Source organism: Chiloscyllium plagiosum, unplaced genomic scaffold (assembly GCF_037043375.1).
Source record: "Chiloscyllium plagiosum isolate Xiang-an unplaced genomic scaffold, Cpla_swu_hap1 HiC_scaffold_5, whole genome shotgun sequence".
Lineage (NCBI taxonomy): Eukaryota > Metazoa > Chordata > Chondrichthyes > Orectolobiformes > Hemiscylliidae > Chiloscyllium > Chiloscyllium plagiosum.
The window spans coordinates 136,984,742-137,003,188 of NW_028270143.1; the positions used below are offsets into that span (position 1 = coordinate 136,984,742).

The 18,447-nt window shown below is 74.4% G+C and overlaps 1 protein-coding gene across 3 annotated transcripts in view; it reads right to left on the reverse strand.

Moving 5' to 3' along the window:
• Positions 1-16,336, reverse strand: part of mapk15 (mitogen-activated protein kinase 15) — a 78,645-nt gene extending 62,309 nt beyond the window's left edge. For 2 of the 3 annotated variants that reach the window (XM_087987753.1, XM_087987751.1), the window contains exon 1: positions 16,189-16,336. In XM_087987753.1, coding sequence (XP_087843879.1) covers positions 16,189-16,257 — 69 coding nt within the window. In that variant the 5' untranslated portion in view covers positions 16,258-16,336. The remainder of the gene's footprint in view (positions 1-16,188) is intronic. The other variant, XM_087987752.1, reaches the window with a different exon arrangement.
• Between the last annotated feature and the right edge of the window lie 2,111 nt (positions 16,337-18,447).

Genomic DNA, 18,447 nt, shown 5'->3' on the forward strand with positions numbered 1-18,447 from the left:
CCCTCCCCCCCCCCCCCCCACCCCCCGACTCCCCCTCCCCCCCCCCACCCCCCTCCCCCCCCCCACCCCCCGACTCCCCCTCCCCCCTCACCCCCCGACTCCTCCTCCCCCCCCACCCCCCGACTCCCCCTCCCCCCCCACCCCCCGACTCCCCCTCTCGCTCCCCCCCCACCCCCCGACTCCCCTCCCCCCCCCACCCCCCGACTCCCCCTCTCGCTCCCCCCCCACCCCCCGACTCCCCCTCCCCCCCCCCACCCCCCGACTCCCCCTCCCCCCCCCCACCCCCCGACTCCCCCTCTCGCTCCCCCCCCACCCCCCGACTCCCCCTCCCCCCCCACCCCCCGACACCCCCTCCCCCCCCACCCCCCGACACCCCCTCCCCCCCCACCCCCCGACTCCCCCTCCCCCCTCACCCCCCGACTCCTCCTCCCCCCCACCCCCCGACTCACCCTCCCCCCCCACCCCCCGACTCCCCCTCTCGCTCCCCCCCCACCCCCCGACTCCCCTCCCCCCCCCACCCCCCGACTCCCCCTCTCGCTCCCCCCCCACCCCCCGACTCCCCCTCCCCCCCCCCACCCCCCGACTCCCCCTCCCCCCCCCCACCCCCCGACTCCCCCTCTCGCTCCCCCCCCACCCCCCGACTCCCCCTCCCCCCCCACCCCCCGACACCCCCTCCCCCCCCACCCCCCACCCCCCGACACCCCCTCCGCCCCCACCCCCCGACTCCCCCACCCCCCCGACACCCCCTCCCCCCCCACCCCCCGACTCCCCCTCCCCCCCCCACCCCCCGACTCCCCCTCCCCCCCCCACCCCCCGACTCCCCCTCCCCCCCCACCCCCCGACTCCCCCTCCCCCCGACTCCCCCTCCCCCCCCCACCCCCCGACTCCCCCTCCCCCCCCCACCCCCCGACTCCCCCTCCCCCCCCCACCCCCCGACTCCCCCTCCACCCCCCGACTCCCCCTCCACCCCCCGACTCCCCCTCCCCCCCCACCCCCCGACTCCCCCTCTCGCTCCCCCCCCCACCCCCCGACTCCCCCTCTCGCTCCCCCCCCACCCCCCGACTCCCCCTCTCGCTCCCCCCCCCCACCCCTCAACTCCCCCTCCCCACCACCCCCCGACATCCCCTCCCCCCCCACCCCCCGACTCCCCCTCCCCCACCCACCCCCCGACTCCCCCTCCCCACCCACCCCCCGACTCCCCCTCCCCCCCCCACCCCCCGACTCCCCCTCCCCCCCCCCACCCCCCGACTCCCCCTCCCCCCCCCACCCCCCGACACCCCCTCCCCCCCACCCCCCCTCCCCCCCCACCCCCCGACTCCCCCTCTCGCTCCCCCCCCACCCCCCGACTCCCCCTCCCCCCCCCACCCCCCGACTCCCCCTCTCGCTCCCCCCCCACCCCCCGACTCCCCCTCCCCCCCCAACCCCCGACTCCCCCTCCCCCCCCACCCCCCGACTCCCCCTCCCCCCCCACCCCCAGACTCCCCCTCCCCCCCCCCACCCCCCGACTCCCCCTCCCCCCCCCACCCCCCGACTCCCCCTCCCCCCCCCCACCCCCCGACTCCCCCCCCCCCACCCCCCGACTCCCCCTCCCCCCGACTCCCCCTCCCCCCCCACCCCCCGACACCCCCTCCCCCCCCACCCCCCGACTCCCCCTCCCCCCACCCCCCGACACCCCCTCCGCCCCCACCCCCCGACTCCCCCACCCCCCCGACACCCCCTCCCCCCCCACCCCCCGACTCCCCCTCCCCCCCCACCCCCCGACTCCCCCTCCCCCCCCACCCCCCGACTCCCCCTCCACCCCCCGACTCCCCCTCCCCCCCCACCCCCCGACTCCCCCTCTCGCTCCCCCCCCCCACCCCCCGACTCCCCCTCTCGCTCCCCCCCCCACCCCCCGACTCCCCCTCCCCCCCCCACCCCCCGACATCCCCTCCCCCCCACCCCCCGACTCCCCCTCCCCCCCCACCCCCCGACTCCCCCTTCCCCCCACCCCCCGACTCCCCCTCCCCCCCCACCCCCCGACTCCCCCTCTCGCTCCCCCCCCACCCCCCGACTCCCCCTCTCGCTCCCCCCCCCACCCCTCAACTCCCCCTCCCCACCACCCCCCGACATCCCCTCCCCCCCCACCCCCCGACTCCCCCTCCCCCCCCCACCCCCCGACTCCCCCTCCCCCCCCCACCCCCCGACTCCCCCCCCCCACCCCGACTCCCCCTCCCCCCCCCCACCCCCCGACTCCCCCCCCCCCACCCCCCGACTCCCCCTCCCCCCCCCACCCCCCGACTCCCCCTCCCCCCGACTCCCCCTCCCCCCCCCACCCCCCGACTCCCCCTCCCCCCCCCACCCCCCGACACCCCCTCCCCCCCCACCCCCCGACACCCCCTCCCCCCCCACCCCCCGACACCCCCTCCCCCCCCACCCCCCCTCCCCCCCACCCCCCGACTCCCCCCCACCCCCCGACTCCCCCTCCCCCCCCACCCCCCGACTCCCGCTCCCCCCCCACCCCCCGACTCCCCCTCCCCCCCCCACCCCCCGACTCCCCCTCCCCCCCCACCCCCCGACTCCCCCTCCCCCCCCACCCCCCGACTCCCCCTCCCCCCCCCACCCCCCGACTCCCCCTCCCCCCCCACCCCCCGACTCCCCCTCCCCCCCCCACCCCCCGACTCCCCCTCCCCCCCCACCCCCCGACTCCCCCTCCCCCCCCCACCCCCCGACTCCACCTCCCCCCCCCCACCCCCCGACTCCACCTCCCCCCCCCCACCCCCCGACTCCCCCCCCCACCCCCCGACTCCCCCTCCCCCCCCACCCCCCGACTCCCCCTCCCCCCCCACCCCCCGACTCCCCCTCCCACCCCACCCCCCGACTCCCGCTCCCACCCCACCCCCCGACTCCCGCTCTCGCTCTCGCTCCCCCCCCACCCCCCGACTCCCCCTCCCCCCCCCACCCCCCGACTCCCCCTCTCGCTCCCCCCCACCCCCCGACTCCCCCTCCCCCCCCCACCCCCCGACTCCCCCTCTCGCTCCCCCCCCCCACCCCCCGACTCCCCCTCCCCCCCCACCCCCCGACTCCCCCTCCCCCCCCACCCCCCGACTCCCCCTCTCGCTCCCCCCCCCACCCCCCGACTCCCCCTCCCCCCCCACCCCCTCCCCCCCCGACTCCCCCTCCCCCCCCACCCCCTCCCCCCCCCACCCCCCGACTCCCCCTCCCCCCACCCCCCGACACCCCCTCCCCCCCCACCCCCCGACTCCCCCTCCCCCCCCACCCCCCGACACCCCCTCCCCCCCCACCCCCCGACTCCCCCTCCCCCCCCCACCCCCCGACACCCCCTCCCCCCCCTCCCCCCCCACCCCCCGACTCCCCCTCCCCCCCCACCCCCCGACTCCCCCTCCCCCCCCACCCCCCGACTCCCCCTCCCCCCCCCACCCCCCGACACCCCCTCCCCCCCCACCCCCCCGACTCCCCCTCTCGCTCCCCCCCCACCCCCCGACTCCCCCTCCCCCCCACCCCCCGACTCCCCCTCTCGCTCCCCCCCCACCCCCCGACTCCCCCTCCCCCCCCACCCCCCGACTCCCCCTCCCCCCCCACCCCCCGACATCCCCCTCCCCCCCCCACCCCCCGACATCCCCTCCCCCCCACCCCCCGACTCCCCCTCCCCCCAACCCCCGACTCCCCCTCCCCCCCCCACCCCCCGACTCCCCCTCCACCCCCCACCCCCCGACTCCCCCTCCACCCCCCACCCCCCGACTCCCCCTCCACCCCCCGACTCCCCCTCTCGCTCCCCCCCCCACCCCCCGACTCCCCCTCCCCCCCCACCCCCCGACATCCCCTCCCCCCCCACCCCCCGACTCCCCCTCCCCCCCCACCCCCCGACTCCCCCTCCACCCCCCGACTCCCCCTCCCCCCCCCACCCCCCGACTCCCCCTCCCCCCCCCACCCCCCGACTCCCCCTCCCCCCCCCACCCCCCGACATCCCCTCCCCCCCCACCCCCCGACTCCCCCTCCCCCCCCCACCCCCCGACTCCCCCTCCCCCCCCCCACCCCCCGACTCCCCCTCCCCCCCCCCCCACCCCCCGACTCCCCCTCTCTCTCCCCCCCCACCCCCCGACTCCCCCTCTCGCTCCCCCCCCACCCCCCGACTCCCCCTCCCACCCCCCGACATCCCCTCCCCCCCCACCCCCCGACTCCCCCTCCCCCCCCACCCCCCGACATCCCCTCCCCCCCCACCCCCCGACTCCCCCTCCCCCCCCACCCCCCGACTCCCCCTCCCCCCCCACCCCCCGACTCCCCCTCTCGCTCCCCCCCCCCACCCCCCAACTCCCCCTCTCGCTCCCCCCCCCATCCCCCCGACTCCCCCTCTCGCTCCCCCCCCCCATCCCCCCGACTCCCCCTCTCGCTCCCCCCCCCATCCCCCCGACTCCCCCTCTCGCTACCCCCCCCATCCCCCCGACTCCCCCTCTCGCTCCCCCCCCCACCCCCCCGACTCCCCCTCTCGCTCCCCCCCCACCCCCCGACTCCCCCTCTCGCTCCCCCCCCCACCCCCCGACTCCCCCTCTCGCTCCCCCCCCCACCCCCCGACTCCCCCTCTCGCTCCCCCCCCCCACCCCCCGACTCCCCCTCTCGCTCCCCCCCCCACCCCCCGACTCCCCCTCTCGCTCCCCCCCCCCACCCCCCGACTCCCCCTCTCGTTCCCCCCCCCACCCCCCGACTCCCCCTCTCGCTCCCCCCCCCACCCCCCGACTCCCTCTCTCTCCCCCCCACCCCACTCCCCCCGACTCCCCCTCTCTCTCCCCCCCCACCCCCCGACTCCCTCTCTCTCCCCCCCCACCCCACTCCCCCCGACTCCCCTTCTCTCTCCCCCCCCACCCCCGACTCCCTCTCTCTCCCCCACCACCCCACTCCCCCCGACTCCCCCTCTCTCTCCCCCCCACCCCCTCGACTCCCTCTCTCTCTCCCCCCCACCCCCCCGACTCCGTCTCTCCTCTCCAAACCCCCCCCCCCCCGACTCCCTCTCTCCTCTCCCACCCCACCCGACTCCCCCTCTCCTCTCCCACCCCCCCGACTCCCCCTCTCCTCTCCCACCCACCCACCACCTTTTCCCCGGGTCCCTCACCCCTTCCCCCCGGGTCCCTCACCCCTTCCCTCCGGGTCCCTCACCCCTTCCCCCCGGGTCCCTCACCCCTTTCCCCCGGGTCCCACACACCCCGGGTCCCTCACCCCTTTCCCCCAGGTCCCTCACCCCCCGGGTCCCTCACCCCTTCCCCGTGGGTCCCTCACCCCTTTCCCCGGGTCCCTCAACCCCCGCGTCCCTCAACCCCCGGGTCCCTCACCCCTTTCCCCCGAGTCCCTCCCCACTTTCCCCGGGTCCCTCACCCCTTTCCCCCCGGGGCCCTCACCCCCTTTCCCCCGGGGCCCTCACCCCCTTTCCCCCGGGGCCCTCACCCCCTTTCCCCCGGGGCCCTCACCCCCTTTCCCCGGGGTCCCTCAGCCCCTTTCCCCAGGTCCCTCAGCCCCCGGGTCCCTCACCCCCTTTCCCTTGGGTCCCTCACCCCTTTCCCCCGGGTCCCTCACCCCCGTTCCCCCGGGTCCCTCACCCCCTTTCCCCCGGGTCCCTCACCCCCTTTCCCCCGGGTCCCGCACCCCCTTTCCCCCGGGTCCCGCACCCCCTTTCCCCCGGGTCCCTCACCCCCTTTCCCCCGGGTCCCTCAACCCCTTTCCCCGGGTCCCTCAGCCCCCGGGTCCCTCACCCCCCTTTCCCCCGGGTCCCTCAAGCCCCTTTCCCCCGGGTCCCTCACCCCCCTTTCCCCCGGGTTCCTCACCCCCTACCCCCGGGTCCCGCACTCCCTTTCCCCCGCACCCCCTTTTCCCGGGTCCCTCACCCCCGGTCCCTCACCCCTTTCCCCGGGTACCTCACCCCCCGGGTCCCTCACCCCCCTTTCCCCCGGGTCCCTCACCCCCTTTCCCCCGGGTCCCTCACCCCCTTTCCCCGGGCCCCTCAGCCCCCGGGTCCCTCACCCCTTTCCCCCGGGTCCCTCAACCCTATCCCTGGGTCCCTCACCCCTATCCCTGGGTCCCTCACTCCCCGGGTCCCTCACCCCTTTCCCCAGGGTCCCTCACCCCTTTCCCCAGGGTCCCTCACCCCCTTTCCCCCGGGTCCCTCACCCCCTTTCCACCCGGTTCCCTCACCTACTTTCCCCGGGTCCCTCACCCCCTTTCCCCGGGTCCCTCACTCCCCGGGTCCCTCACCCCTTTCCCCCAGGTCCCTCACCCCCCGGGTCACTCACTCCCCAGGTCCCTCACCCCTTTCCCCCGGGTCCCTCAACCCCGGGGTCACTCACCCCCCAGGTCCCTCGCCCCTTTCCCCCGGGTCCCTCACCCCTTTCCCCGGGTCCCTCACCCCCCCCGGGTCCCTCACCCCTTTCCCCCGCACCCCCTTTCCCCGGGTCCCTCACCCCCCGGTCTCTCACCCCTTTCCCCGGGTCCCTCACCCCTTTCCCCGGGTCCCTCACCCCCCGGGTCCCTCACCCCTTTCCCCGGGTTCCTCACCCCCCCGGGTCCCTCACCCCTTTCCCCGGGTCCCTCACCCCTTTCCCCGGGTCCCTCACCCCTTTCCCCGGGTCCCTCACCCCTTTCCCCCGGGTCCCTCACCCCTTTCCCCCGGGTCCCTCACCCCTTTCCCCGGGTCCCTCACCCCTTTCCCCGGGTCCCTCACCCCCCGGGTCCCTCACCCCTTTCCCCCGGGTCCCTCAACCCCCCACCCCCCGGGTGCCTCACCCCTTTCCCCGGGTCCCTCACCCCTTTCCCCGGGTCCCTCACCCCTTTCCCCCGGGTCCCTCACCCCCCGGGTCCCTCACCCCTTTCCCCGGGTCCCTCACCCCTTTCCCCCGGGTCCCTCACCCCTTTCCCCCGTGTCCCTCACCCCTTTCCCCCGGGTCCCTCACCCCTTTCCCCCGGGTCCCTCACCCCTTTCCCCCGGGTCCCACACCCCTTTCCCCGGGTCCCTCAACCCCCGGGTCCCTCACCCCTTTCCCCCGGGTCCCTCACCCCTCACCCCCCGGGTCCCTCACCCCTTTCCCCGGGTCCCTCACCCCTTTCCCCGGGTCCCTCACCCCTTTCCCCGGGTCCCTCACCCCTTTCCCCGGGTCCCTCACCCCTTTCCCCAGGTCCCTCACCGCCCGGGTCCCTCACCCCTTTCCCCCGGGTCCCTCACCCCTTTCCCCGGGTCCCTCACCCCTTTCCCCGGGTCCCTCACCCCTTTCCCCGGGTCCCTCACCCCCCGGGTCCCTCACCCCTTTCCCCAGGTCCCTCACCCCCCGGGTCCCTCACCCCTTTCCCCCGGGTCCCTCACCCCTTTCCCCGGGTCCCTCACCCCCCGGGTCCCTCACCCCTTTCCCCCGGGTCCCTCACCCCTTTCCCCGGGTCCCTCACCCCCCGGGACCCTCACCCCCCGGGTCCCTCACCCCTTTCCCCGGCTCCCTCACCCCTTTCCCCGGCTCCCTCACCCCCCGGGTCCCTCACCCCTTTCCCCCGGGTCCCTCACCCCTTTCCCCGGGTCCCTCACCCCTTTCCCCGGGTCCCTCACCCCTTTCCCCGGGTCCCTCACCCCACGGGTCCCTCACCCCTTTCCCCCGGGTCCCTCACCCCATTCCCCGGGTCCCTCACCCCTTTCCCCGGGTCCCTCACCCCTTTCCCCCGGGTCCCTCACCCCTCACCCCCCGGGTCCCTCACCCCTTTCCCCGGGTCCCTCACCCCTTTCCCCCGGGTCCCTCACCCCTTTCCCCCGGGTCCCTCACCCCTTTCCCCCGGGTCCCTCACCCCCCGGGTCCCTCACCCCTTTCCCCCGGGTCCCTCACCCCTTTCCCCCGGGTCCCTCACCCCTTTCCCCCGGGTCCCTCACCCCCCGGGTCCCTCACCCCTTTCCCCCGGGTCCCTCACCCCTCACCCCCCGGGTCCCTCGCCCCTTTCCCCGGGTCCCTCACCCCTTTCCCCGGGTCCCTCACCCACCGGGTCCCTCACCCCTTTCCCCCGGGTCCCTCACCCCTCACCCCCCGGGTCCCTCACCCCTTTCCCCTGGGTCCCTCACCCCCCGGGTCCCTCACCCCCCGGGTCCCTCACCCCTTTCCCCGGGTCCCTCACCCCTTTCCCCCGGGTCCCTCACCCCTTTCCCCCGGGTCCCTCACCCCTTTCCCCGGGTCCCTCACCCCCCGGGTCCCTCACCCCTTTCCCCGGTTCCCTCACCCCTTTCCCCCGGGTCCCTCACCCCTCACCCCCCGGGATCTCACCCCTTTCCCCTGGGTCCCTCACCCCTTTCCCCCGGGTCCCTCACCCCCCGGGTCCCTCACCCCTTTCCCCGGGTCCCTCACCCCTTTCCCCCGGGTCCCTCACCCCTTTCCCCCGGGTCCCTCACCCCTTTCCCCCGGGTCCCTCACCCCTTTCCCCCGGGTCCCTCACCCCTTTCCCCGGGTCCCTCACCCCTTTCCCCCGGGTCCCTCACCCCTCACCCCCCGGGTCCCTCACCCCTTTCCCCCGGGTCCCTCACCCCTTTCCCCGGGTCCCTCACCCCCCGGGTCCCTCACCCCTAACCCCCCCGGGTCCCTCACCCCTTTCCCCGGGTCCCTCACCCCCCGGGTCCCTCACCCCTTTCCCCCGGGTCCCTCACCCCTTTCCCCGGGTCCCTCACCCCCCGGGTCCCTCACCCCTTTCCCCCGGGTCCCTCACCCCTCACCCCCCGGGTCCCTCACCCCTTTCCCCTGGGTCCCTCACCCCCCGGGTCCCTCACCCCTTTCCCCGGGTCCCTCACCCCCCGGGTCCCTCACCCCTTTCCCCCGGGTCCCTCACCCCTCACCCCCCGGGTCCCTCACCCCTTTCCCCTGGGTCCCTCACCCCCCGGGTCCCTCACCCCCCGGGTCCCTCACCCCTTTCCCCGGGTCCCTCACCCCTTTCCCCCGGGTCCCTCACCCCTTTCCCCCGGGTCCCTCACCCCTTTCCCCGGGTCCCTCACCCCCCGGGTCCCTCACCCCTTTCCCCGGTTCCCTCACCCCTTTCCCCCGGGTCCCTCACCCCTCACCCCCCGGGTCCCTCGCCCCTTTCCCCGGGTCCCTCACCCCTTTCCCCGGGTCCCTCACCCCTTTCCCCCGGGTCCCTCACCCCTCACCCCCCGGGTCCCTCACCCCTTTCCCCTGGGTCCCTCACCCCCCGGGTCCCTCACCCCCCGGGTCCCTCACCCCTTTCCCCGGGTCCCTCACCCCTTTCCCCCGGGTCCCTCACCCCTTTCCCCCGGGTCCCTCACCCCTTTCCCCGGGTCCCTCACCCCCCGGGTCCCTCACCCCTTTCCCCGGTTCCCTCACCCCTTTCCCCCGGGTCCCTCACCCCTCACCCCCCGGGATCTCACCCCTTTCCCCTGGGTCCCTCACCCCTTTCCCCCGGGTCCCTCACCCCCCGGGTCCCTCACCCCTTTCCCCGGGTCCCTCACCCCTTTCCCCCGGGTCCCTCACCCCTTTCCCCCGGGTCCCTCACCCCTTTCCCCGGGTCCCTCACCCCTTTCCCCGGGTCCCTCACCCCTTTCCCCCGGGTCCCTCACCCCTCACCCCCCGGGTCCCTCACCCCTTTCCCCCGGGTCCCTCACCCCTTTCCCCGGGTCCCTCACCCCCCGGGTCCCTCACCCCTAACCCCCCCGGGTCCCTCACCCCTTTCCCCGGGTCCCTCACCCCCCGGGTCCCTCACCCCTTTCCCCCGGGTCCCTCACCCCTTTCCCCGGGTCCCTCACCCCTTTCCCCGGGTCCCTCACCCCTTTCCCCCGGATCCCTCACCCCTTTCCCCGGGTCCCTCACCCCTTTCCCCGGGCCCCTCACCCCCCGGGTCCCTCACCCCTTTCCCCCGGGTCCCTCACCCCTCACCCCCCGGGTCACTCACCCCTTTCCCCCGGGTCCCTCACCCCCCTGGTCCCTCACCCCCCGGGTCCCTCACCCCTTTCCCCGGGTCCCTCACCCCCCGGGTCCCTCACCCCTAAGCCCCCCGGGTCCCTCACCCGTTTCCCCGGGTCCCTCACCCCCCGGGTCCCTCACCCCCCGGGTCCCTCATCCCTTTCCCCCGGATCCCTCACCCCTTTCCCCGGGTCCCTCACCCCCCGGGTCCCTCACCCCTTTCCCCCGGGTCCCTCACCCCTCACCCCCCGGGTCCCTCACCCCTTTCCCCCGGGTCCCTCACCCCTTTCCCCCGGGTCCCTCACCCCCCTGGTCCCTCACCCCCCGGGTCCCTCACCCCTTTCCCCGGGTCCCTCACCCCCCGGGTCCCTCACCCCTAACCCCCCCGGGTCCCTCACCCCTTTCCCCGGGTCCCTCACCCCCCGGGTCCCTCACCCCTTTCCCCCGGGTCCCTCACCCCTTTCCCCCGGGTCCCTCACCCCTCACCCCCCGGGTCCCTCACCCCTTTCCCCCGGGTCCCTCACCCCTTTCCCCCGGGTCCCTCACCCCTCACCCCCCGGGTCCCTCACCCCTTTCCCCCGGCTCCCTCACCCCCCGGGTCCCTCACCCCTTTCCCCGGGTCCCTCACCCCCCGGGTCCCTCACCCCTTTCCCCCGGGTCCCTCACCCCTTTCCCCCGGGTCCCTCACCCCCCGGGTCCCTCACCCCTTTCCCCGGGTCCCTCACCCCCCGGGTCCCTCACCCCTTTCCCCCGGGTCCCTCACCCCCCGGGTCCCTCACCCCTTTCCCCCGGGTCCCGCACCCCTTTCCCCCGGGTCCCTCACCCCCCGGGTCCCTCACCCCTTTCCCCGGGTCCCTCACCCCCCGGGTCCCTCACCCCTTTCCCCCGGGTCCCTCACCCCCCGGGTCCCTCACCCCCCGGGTCCCTCACCCCTCACCCCCCGGGTCCCTCACCCCTTTCCCCGGGTCCCTCACCCCCCGGGTCCCTCACCCCTCACCCCCCGGGTCCCTCACCCCTTTCCCCGGGTCCCTCACCCCCCGGGTCCCTCACCCCTCACCCCCCGGGTCCCTCACCCCTTTCCCCGGGTCCCTCACCCCCCGGGTCCCTCACCCCTTTCCCCCGGGTCCCTCACCCCTCACCCCCCGGGTCCCTCACCCCTTTCCCCAGGTCCCTCACCCCCCGGGTCCCTCACCCCTTTCCCCCGGGTCCCTCACCCCTTTCCCCGGGTCCCTCACCCCCCGGGTCCCTCACCCCTTTCCCCCGGGTCCCTCACCCCTTTCCCCGGGTCCCTCACCCCCCGGGACCCTCACCCCCCGGGTCCCTCACCCCTTTCCCCGGCTCCCTCACCCCTTTCCCCGGCTCCCTCACCCCCCGGGTCCCTCACCCCTTTCCCCCGGGTCCCTCACCCCTTTCCCCGGGTCCCTCACCCCTTTCCCCGGGTCCCTCACCCCTTTCCCCGGGTCCCTCACCCCACGGGTCCCTCACCCCTTTCCCCCGGGTCCCTCACCCCATTCCCCGGGTCCCTCACCCCTTTCCCCGGGTCCCTCACCCCTTTCCCCCGGGTCCCTCACCCCTCACCCCCCGGGTCCCTCACCCCTTTCCCCGGGTCCCTCACCCCTTTCCCCCGGGTCCCTCACCCCTTTCCCCCGGGTCCCTCACCCCTTTCCCCCGGGTCCCTCACCCCCCGGGTCCCTCACCCCTTTCCCCCGGGTCCCTCACCCCTCACCCCTCACCCCCCGGGTCCCTCGCCCCTTTCCCCGGGTCCCTCACCCCTTTCCCCGGGTCCCTCACCCACCGGGTCCCTCACCCCTTTCCCCCGGGTCCCTCACCCCTCACCCCCCGGGTCCCTCACCCCTTTCCCCTGGGTCCCTCACCCCCCGGGTCCCTCACCCCCCGGGTCCCTCACCCCTTTCCCCGGGTCCCTCACCCCTTTCCCCCGGGTCCCTCACCCCTTTCCCCCGGGTCCCTCACCCCTTTCCCCGGGTCCCTCACCCCCCGGGTCCCTCACCCCTTTCCCCGGTTCCCTCACCCCTTTCCCCCGGGTCCCTCACCCCTCACCCCCCGGGATCTCACCCCTTTCCCCTGGGTCCCTCACCCCTTTCCCCCGGGTCCCTCACCCCCCGGGTCCCTCACCCCTTTCCCCGGGTCCCTCACCCCTTTCCCCCGGGTCCCTCACCCCTTTCCCCCGGGTCCCTCACCCCTTTCCCCGGGTCCCTCACCCCTTTCCCCCGGGTCCCTCACCCCTCACCCCCCGGGTCCCTCACCCCTTTCCCCCGGGTCCCTCACCCCTTTCCCCGGGTCCCTCACCCCCCGGGTCCCTCACCCCTAACCCCCCCGGGTCCCTCACCCCTTTCCCCGGGTCCCTCACCCCCCGGGTCCCTCACCCCTTTCCCCCGGGTCCCTCACCCCTTTCCCCGGGTCCCTCACCCCCCGGGTCCCTCACCCCTTTCCCCCGGGTCCCTCACCCCTCACCCCCCGGGTCCCTCACCCCTTTCCCCTGGGTCCCTCACCCCCCGGGTCCCTCACCCCTTTCCCCGGGTCCCTCACCCCCCGGGTCCCTCACCCCTTTCCCCCGGGTCCCTCACCCCTCACCCCCCGGGTCCCTCACCCCTTTCCCCTGGGTCCCTCACCCCCCGGGTCCCTCACCCCCCGGGTCCCTCACCCCTTTCCCCCGGGTCCCTCACCCCTTTCCCCCGGGTCCCTCACCCCTTTCCCCGGGTCCCTCACCCCCCGGGTCCCTCACCCCTTTCCCCGGTTCCCTCACCCCTTTCCCCCGGGTCCCTCACCCCTTTCCCCCGGGTCCCTCACCCCTTTCCCCGGGTCCCTCACCCCCCGGGTCCCTCACCCCTTTCCCCCGGGTCCCTCACCCCTCACCCCCCGGGTCCCTCGCCCCTTTCCCCGGGTCCCTCACCCCTTTCCCCGGGTCCCTCACCCCTTTCCCCCGGGTCCCTCACCCCTCACCCCCCGGGTCCCTCACCCCTTTCCCCTGGGTCCCTCACCCCCCGGGTCCCTCACCCCCCGGGTCCCTCACCCCTTTCCCCGGGTCCCTCACCCCTTTCCCCCGGGTCCCTCACCCCTTTCCCCCGGTTCCCTCACCCCTTTCCCCGGGTCCCTCACCCCCCGGGTCCCTCACCCCTTTCCCCGGTTCCCTCACCCCTTTCCCCCGGGTCCCTCACCCCTCACCCCCCGGGATCTCACCCCTTTCCCCTGGGTCCCTCACCCCTTTCCCCCGGGTCCCTCACCCCCCGGGTCCCTCACCCCTTTCCCCGGGTCCCTCACCCCTTTCCCCCGGGTCCCTCACCCCTTTCCCCCGGGTCCCTCACCCCTTTCCCCCGGGTCCCTCACCCCTTTCCCCGGGTCCCTCACCCCTTTCCCCGGGTCCCTCACCCCTTTCCCCCGGGTCCCTCACCCCTCACCCCCCGGGTCCCTCACCCCTTTCCCCCGGGTCCCTCACCCCTTTCCCCGGGTCCCTCACCCCCCGGGTCCCTCACCCCTAACCCCCCCGGGTCCCTCACCCCTTTCCCCGGGTCCCTCACCCCCCGGGTCCCTCACCCCTTTCCCCCGGGTCCCTCACCCCTTTCCCCGGGTCCCTCACCCCTTTCCCCGGGTCCCTCACCCCTTTCCCCCGGATCCCTCACCCCTTTCCCCGGGTCCCTCACCCCTTTCCCCGGGTCCCTCACCCCCCGGGTCCCTCACCCCTTTCCCCCGGGTCCCTCACCCCTCACCCCCCGGGTCACTCACCCCTTTCCCCCGGGTCCCTCACCCCCCTGGTCCCTCACCCCCCGGGTCCCTCACCCCTTTCCCCGGGTCCCTCACCCCCCGGGTCCCTCACCCCTAAGCCCCCCGGGTCCCTCACCCGTTTCCCCGGGTCCCTCACCCCCCGGGTCCCTCACCCCCCGGGTCCCTCATCCCTTTCCCCCGGATCCCTCACCCCTTTCCCCGGGTCCCTCACCCCCCGGGTCCCTCACCCCTTTCCCCCGGGTCCCTCACCCCTCACCCCCCGGGTCCCTCACCCCTTTCCCCCGGGTCCCTCACCCCCCTGGTCCCTCACCCCCCGGGTCCCTCACCCCTTTCCCCGGGTCCCTCACCCCCCGGGTCCCTCACCCCTAACCCCCCCGGGTCCCTCACCCCTTTCCCCGGGTCCCTCACCCCCCGGGTCCCTCACCCCTTTCCCCCGGGTCCCTCACCCCTTTCCCCCGGGTCCCTCACCCCTCACCCCCCGGGTCCCTCACCCCTTTCCCCCGGGTCCCTCACCCCTTTCCCCCGGGTCCCTCACCCCTCACCCCCCGGGTCCCTCACCCCTTTCCCCCGGGTCCCTCACCCCCCGGGTCCCTCACCCCTTTCCCCGGGTCCCTCACCCCCCGGGTCCCTCACCCCTTTCCCCCGGGTCCCTCACCCCTTTCCCCCGGGTCCCTCACCCCCCGGGTCCCTCACCCCTTTCCCCGGGTCCCTCACCCCTTTCCCCCGGGTCCCTCACCCCCCGGGTCCCTCACCCCTTTCCCCCGGGTCCCGCACCCCTTTCCCCCGGGTCCCTCACCCCCCGGGTCCCTCACCCCTTTCCCCGGGTCCCTCACCCCCCGGGTCCCTCACCCCTTTCCCCCGGGTCCCTCACCCCCCGGGTCCCTCACCCCCCGGGTCCCTCACCCCTCACCCCCCGGGTCCCTCACCCCTTTCCCCGGGTCCCTCACCCCCCGGGTCCCTCACCCCTCACCCCCCGGGTCCCTCACCCCTTTCCCCGGGTCCCTCACCCCCCGGGTCCCTCACCCCTTTCCCCGGGTCCCTCACCCCTTTCCCCGGGTCCCTCACCCCCCGGGTCCCTCACCCCTTTCCCCGGGTCCCTCACCCCTTTCCCCCGGGTCCCTCACCCCCCCGGTCCCTCACCCCCCGGGTCCCTCACCCCTTTCCCCGGGTCCCTCACCCCTTTCCCCGGGTCCCTCACCCCCCGGGTCCCTCACCCCTTTCCCCGGGTCCCTCACCCCCCGGGTCCCTCACCCCTTTCCCCGGGTCCCTCACCCCTTTCCCCCGGGTCCCTCACCCCCCCGGTCCCTCAGCCCCCGGGTCCCTCAGCCCCCGGGTCCCTCACCCCCCGGGTCCCTCACCCCTTTCCCCGGGTCCCTCACCCCCCGGGTCCCTCACCCCTTTCCCCGGGTCCCTCACCCCCCGGGTCCCTTACCCCTTTCCCCTGGGTCCCTCACCCCTTTCCCCGGGTCCCTTACCCCTTTCCCCCGGGTCCCTCACCCCCCGGGTCCCTCACCCCCCGGGTCCCTTACCCCTTTCCCCCGGGTCCCTCACCCCCCGGGTCCCTCACCCCCCGGGTCCCTTACCCCTTTCCCCTGGGTCCCTCACCCCTTTCCCCGGGTCCCTCACCCCTTTCCCCCGGGTCCCTCACCCCCCGGGTCCCTCACCCCCCGGGTCCCTCACCCCTTTCCCCCGGGTCCCTCACCCCCCGGGTCCCTCACCCCCCGGGTCCCTCACCCCTTTCCCCGGGTCCCTCACCCCCCGGGTCCCTCACCCCCCGGGTCCCTCACCCCTTTCCCCGGGTCCCTCACCCCCCGGGTCCCTCACCCCTTTCCCCGGGTCCCTCACCCCCCGGGTCCCTCACCCCTTTCCCCGGGTCCCTCACCCCCCGGGTCCCTCAGCCCCCGGGTCCCTCACCCCCCGGGTCCCTCACCCCCCGGGTCCCTCACCCCTTTCCCCGGGTCCCTCACCCCTTTCCCCCGGGTCCCTCACCCCTTTCCCCCGGGTCCCTCACCCCCCGGGTCCCTCACCCCTTTCCCCCGGGTCCCTCACCCCTTTCCCCCGGGTCCCTCACCCCTCACCCCCCGGGTCCCTCACCCCTTTCCCCCGGGTCCCTCACCCCCCGGGTCCCTCACCCCTTTCCCCCGGGTCCCTCACCCCTTTCCCCCGGGTCCCTCACCCCCCGGGTCCCTCACCCCTTTCCCCCGGGTCCCTCACCCCCGGGTCCCTTACCCCTTTCCCCCGGGTCCCTCACCCCCCGGGTCCCTTACCCCTTTCCCCCGGGTCCCTCACCCCCCGGGTCCCTCACCCCCCGGGTCCCTCACCCCTTTCCCCCGGGTCCCTCACCCCCCGGGTCCCTCACCCCTTTCCCCCGGGTCCCTCACCCCTTTCCCCCGGGTCCCTCACCCCCCGGGTCCCTCACCCCTTTCCCCCGGGTCCCTCACCCCCCGGGTCCCTTACCCCTTTCCCCCGGGTCCCTCACCCCCCGGGTCCCTTACCCCTTTCCCCCGGGTCCCTCACCCCCCGGGTCCCTTACCCCTTTCCCCAGGCGTCTCTTCACTCGGTATTGCCGGTTGATGTGATCATCCACCTCGGAGCCGCTCATCGCGTCCCCGTCCCCGGATCACTCCCACTCCGACTCCAGGCTCCTGTTGTCACGGCAACCGACGAGGCCGCACTCCCGCGCCTGCGCGCACACCTGGGCGTCACGTGCCTCCGCCGCCGGCCATTCAGCCCCTCTGCTGGCCACACGCAGTGACTGCAGACACTGGACTCCAGGCTCTGCCTGTCCCCAGTGTGACCATTCCTGGGGAGAGGTCCCACCCGGAGTGGGCTCACAGGGTAAGGCTGAGAGGGACAGGGGCCAGGTCCAGGTCCAGGTGGATGGACATTCGGGTTCTCAGAGGGGAAATGTGTTGCTGGAGAAGCGCAGCAGGTCAGGCAGCATCTAGGGAGCAGGAGAATCGACGTTTCGGGCATAAGCCCTTCTTCAGGAATGAGGAGGGTGTGCCAAACAGGCTAAGATAAAAGGTAGGGAGGAGGGACTTGGGGGAGGGGCGTTGGGAATGCAATAGGTGAAAGGAGGTTAAGGTGAGGGTGATAGGCCGGAGTGGGGGTGGGGGCGGAGAGGTCGGGAAGAAGATTGCAGGTCAAGAAGGTAGTGCTGAGTTCGAGGGTTGGGACTGAGACAAGGTGGGGGGAGGGGAAATGAAGCTGGAGAAATCTGAGTTCATCCCGTGTGGTTGGAGGGTTCCGAGGCGGAAGATGAGGCGCTCTTCCTCCAGGAGTCATGTTGCCATGGTCTGGCGATGGAGGAGGCCAAGGACCTGCATGTCCTTGGTGGAGTGGGAGGGGGAGTTAAAGTGTTCAGCCACGGGGCAGTTGGGTTGGTTGGTCCGGGTGTCCCAGAGGTGTTCCCTGAAACGTTCCTCAAGTAGGCGGCCTGTCTCCCCAATATAGAGGAGGCCACATCGGGTGCAGCGGATGTAGTAAACGATGTGTGTGGAGGTGCAGGTGAATTTGTGACGGATATGGAAGGATCCCTTGGGGCCTTGGAGGGAAGTGAGGGGGGATGTGTGGGCGCAAGTTTTGCACTTCTTGCGGTTGCAGGGGAAGGTGCCGGGAGTGGAGGTTGGGTTGGTGGGGGGTGTGGACCTGACGAGGGAGTCGCAGAGGGAGTGGTCTTTCCAGAACGCTGATAGGGGAGGGAAATATATCCTTGATGGTGGGGTCCGTTTGGAGGTGGCGGAAATGATGAAGGATGATACGATGTATCTAGAGGTTGGTGGGTGGTAGGTGAGGACCAGTGGGGTTCTGTCCTGGTGGCGATTGGAGGGGCGGGGTTCCAGGGCGGAGGAGCGGGAAGTGGAAGAGATGTGGTGGAGGGCATTGTCAATCACGTCTGGGGGGAATTTGCAGTCTTTGAAGAAGGAGGCCATCTGGGTTGTTCGGTATTGGAACTGGTCCTCCTGGGAGCAGATGCGGCGGAGACGAAGGAATTGGGAATATGGGATGGTGTTTTTACAGGTGACAGGATGGGAGGAGGTGTAGTCTAGGTAGCTGTGGGAGTCGGTCGGTTTATAGTAAATGTCCGTGTTGATTCGGTCGCCCGAGATAGAAATAGAAAGGTCTAGGAAGGGGAGGGAGGAGTCTGAGACGGTCCAGGTAAATTTGAGGTCGGGGTGGAAGGTGTTGGTAAAGTGGATGAACTGTTCAACCTCCTCGTGGGAGCACGAGGCGGCGCCGATACAATCATCGATGTAGTGGAGGAAAAGGTGGGGGGTGGGGCCAGTGTAGCTGCGGAAGATGGACTGTTCCACATATCCTACGAAGAGGCAGGCATAGCTGGGGCCCATGCGGGTGCCCATGGCTACTCCTTTGGTTTGGAGAAAGTGGGAGGATTGGAAAGAGAAGCTGTTTAGGGTGAGGACCAGTTCAGTCAGTCGAAGGAGGGTGTCGGTGGAAGGGTACTGGGTGGTACGGCGGGAAAGGAAGAAGCGGAGGGCTTTGAGTCCTTCGTGATGGGGGATGGAGGTGTACAGGGACTGGATGTCCATGGTGAAAATAAGGCGTTGGGGACCGGGGAAGAGGAGGTGGAGGGCATGGGTGGTGTCCCGAACATAAGTGGGGAGTTCTTGGACTAAGGGGGACAGGACCGTGTCGAGGTATGCAGAGATGAGGTCGGTGGGGCAGGAGCAGGCGGAGACGATGGGTCGGCCGGGGCAGTCAGGTTTGTGGATTTTGGGCAGGAGGTAGAAGCGGGAGGTGCGGGGTTGTGGGACTATGAGGTTGGAGG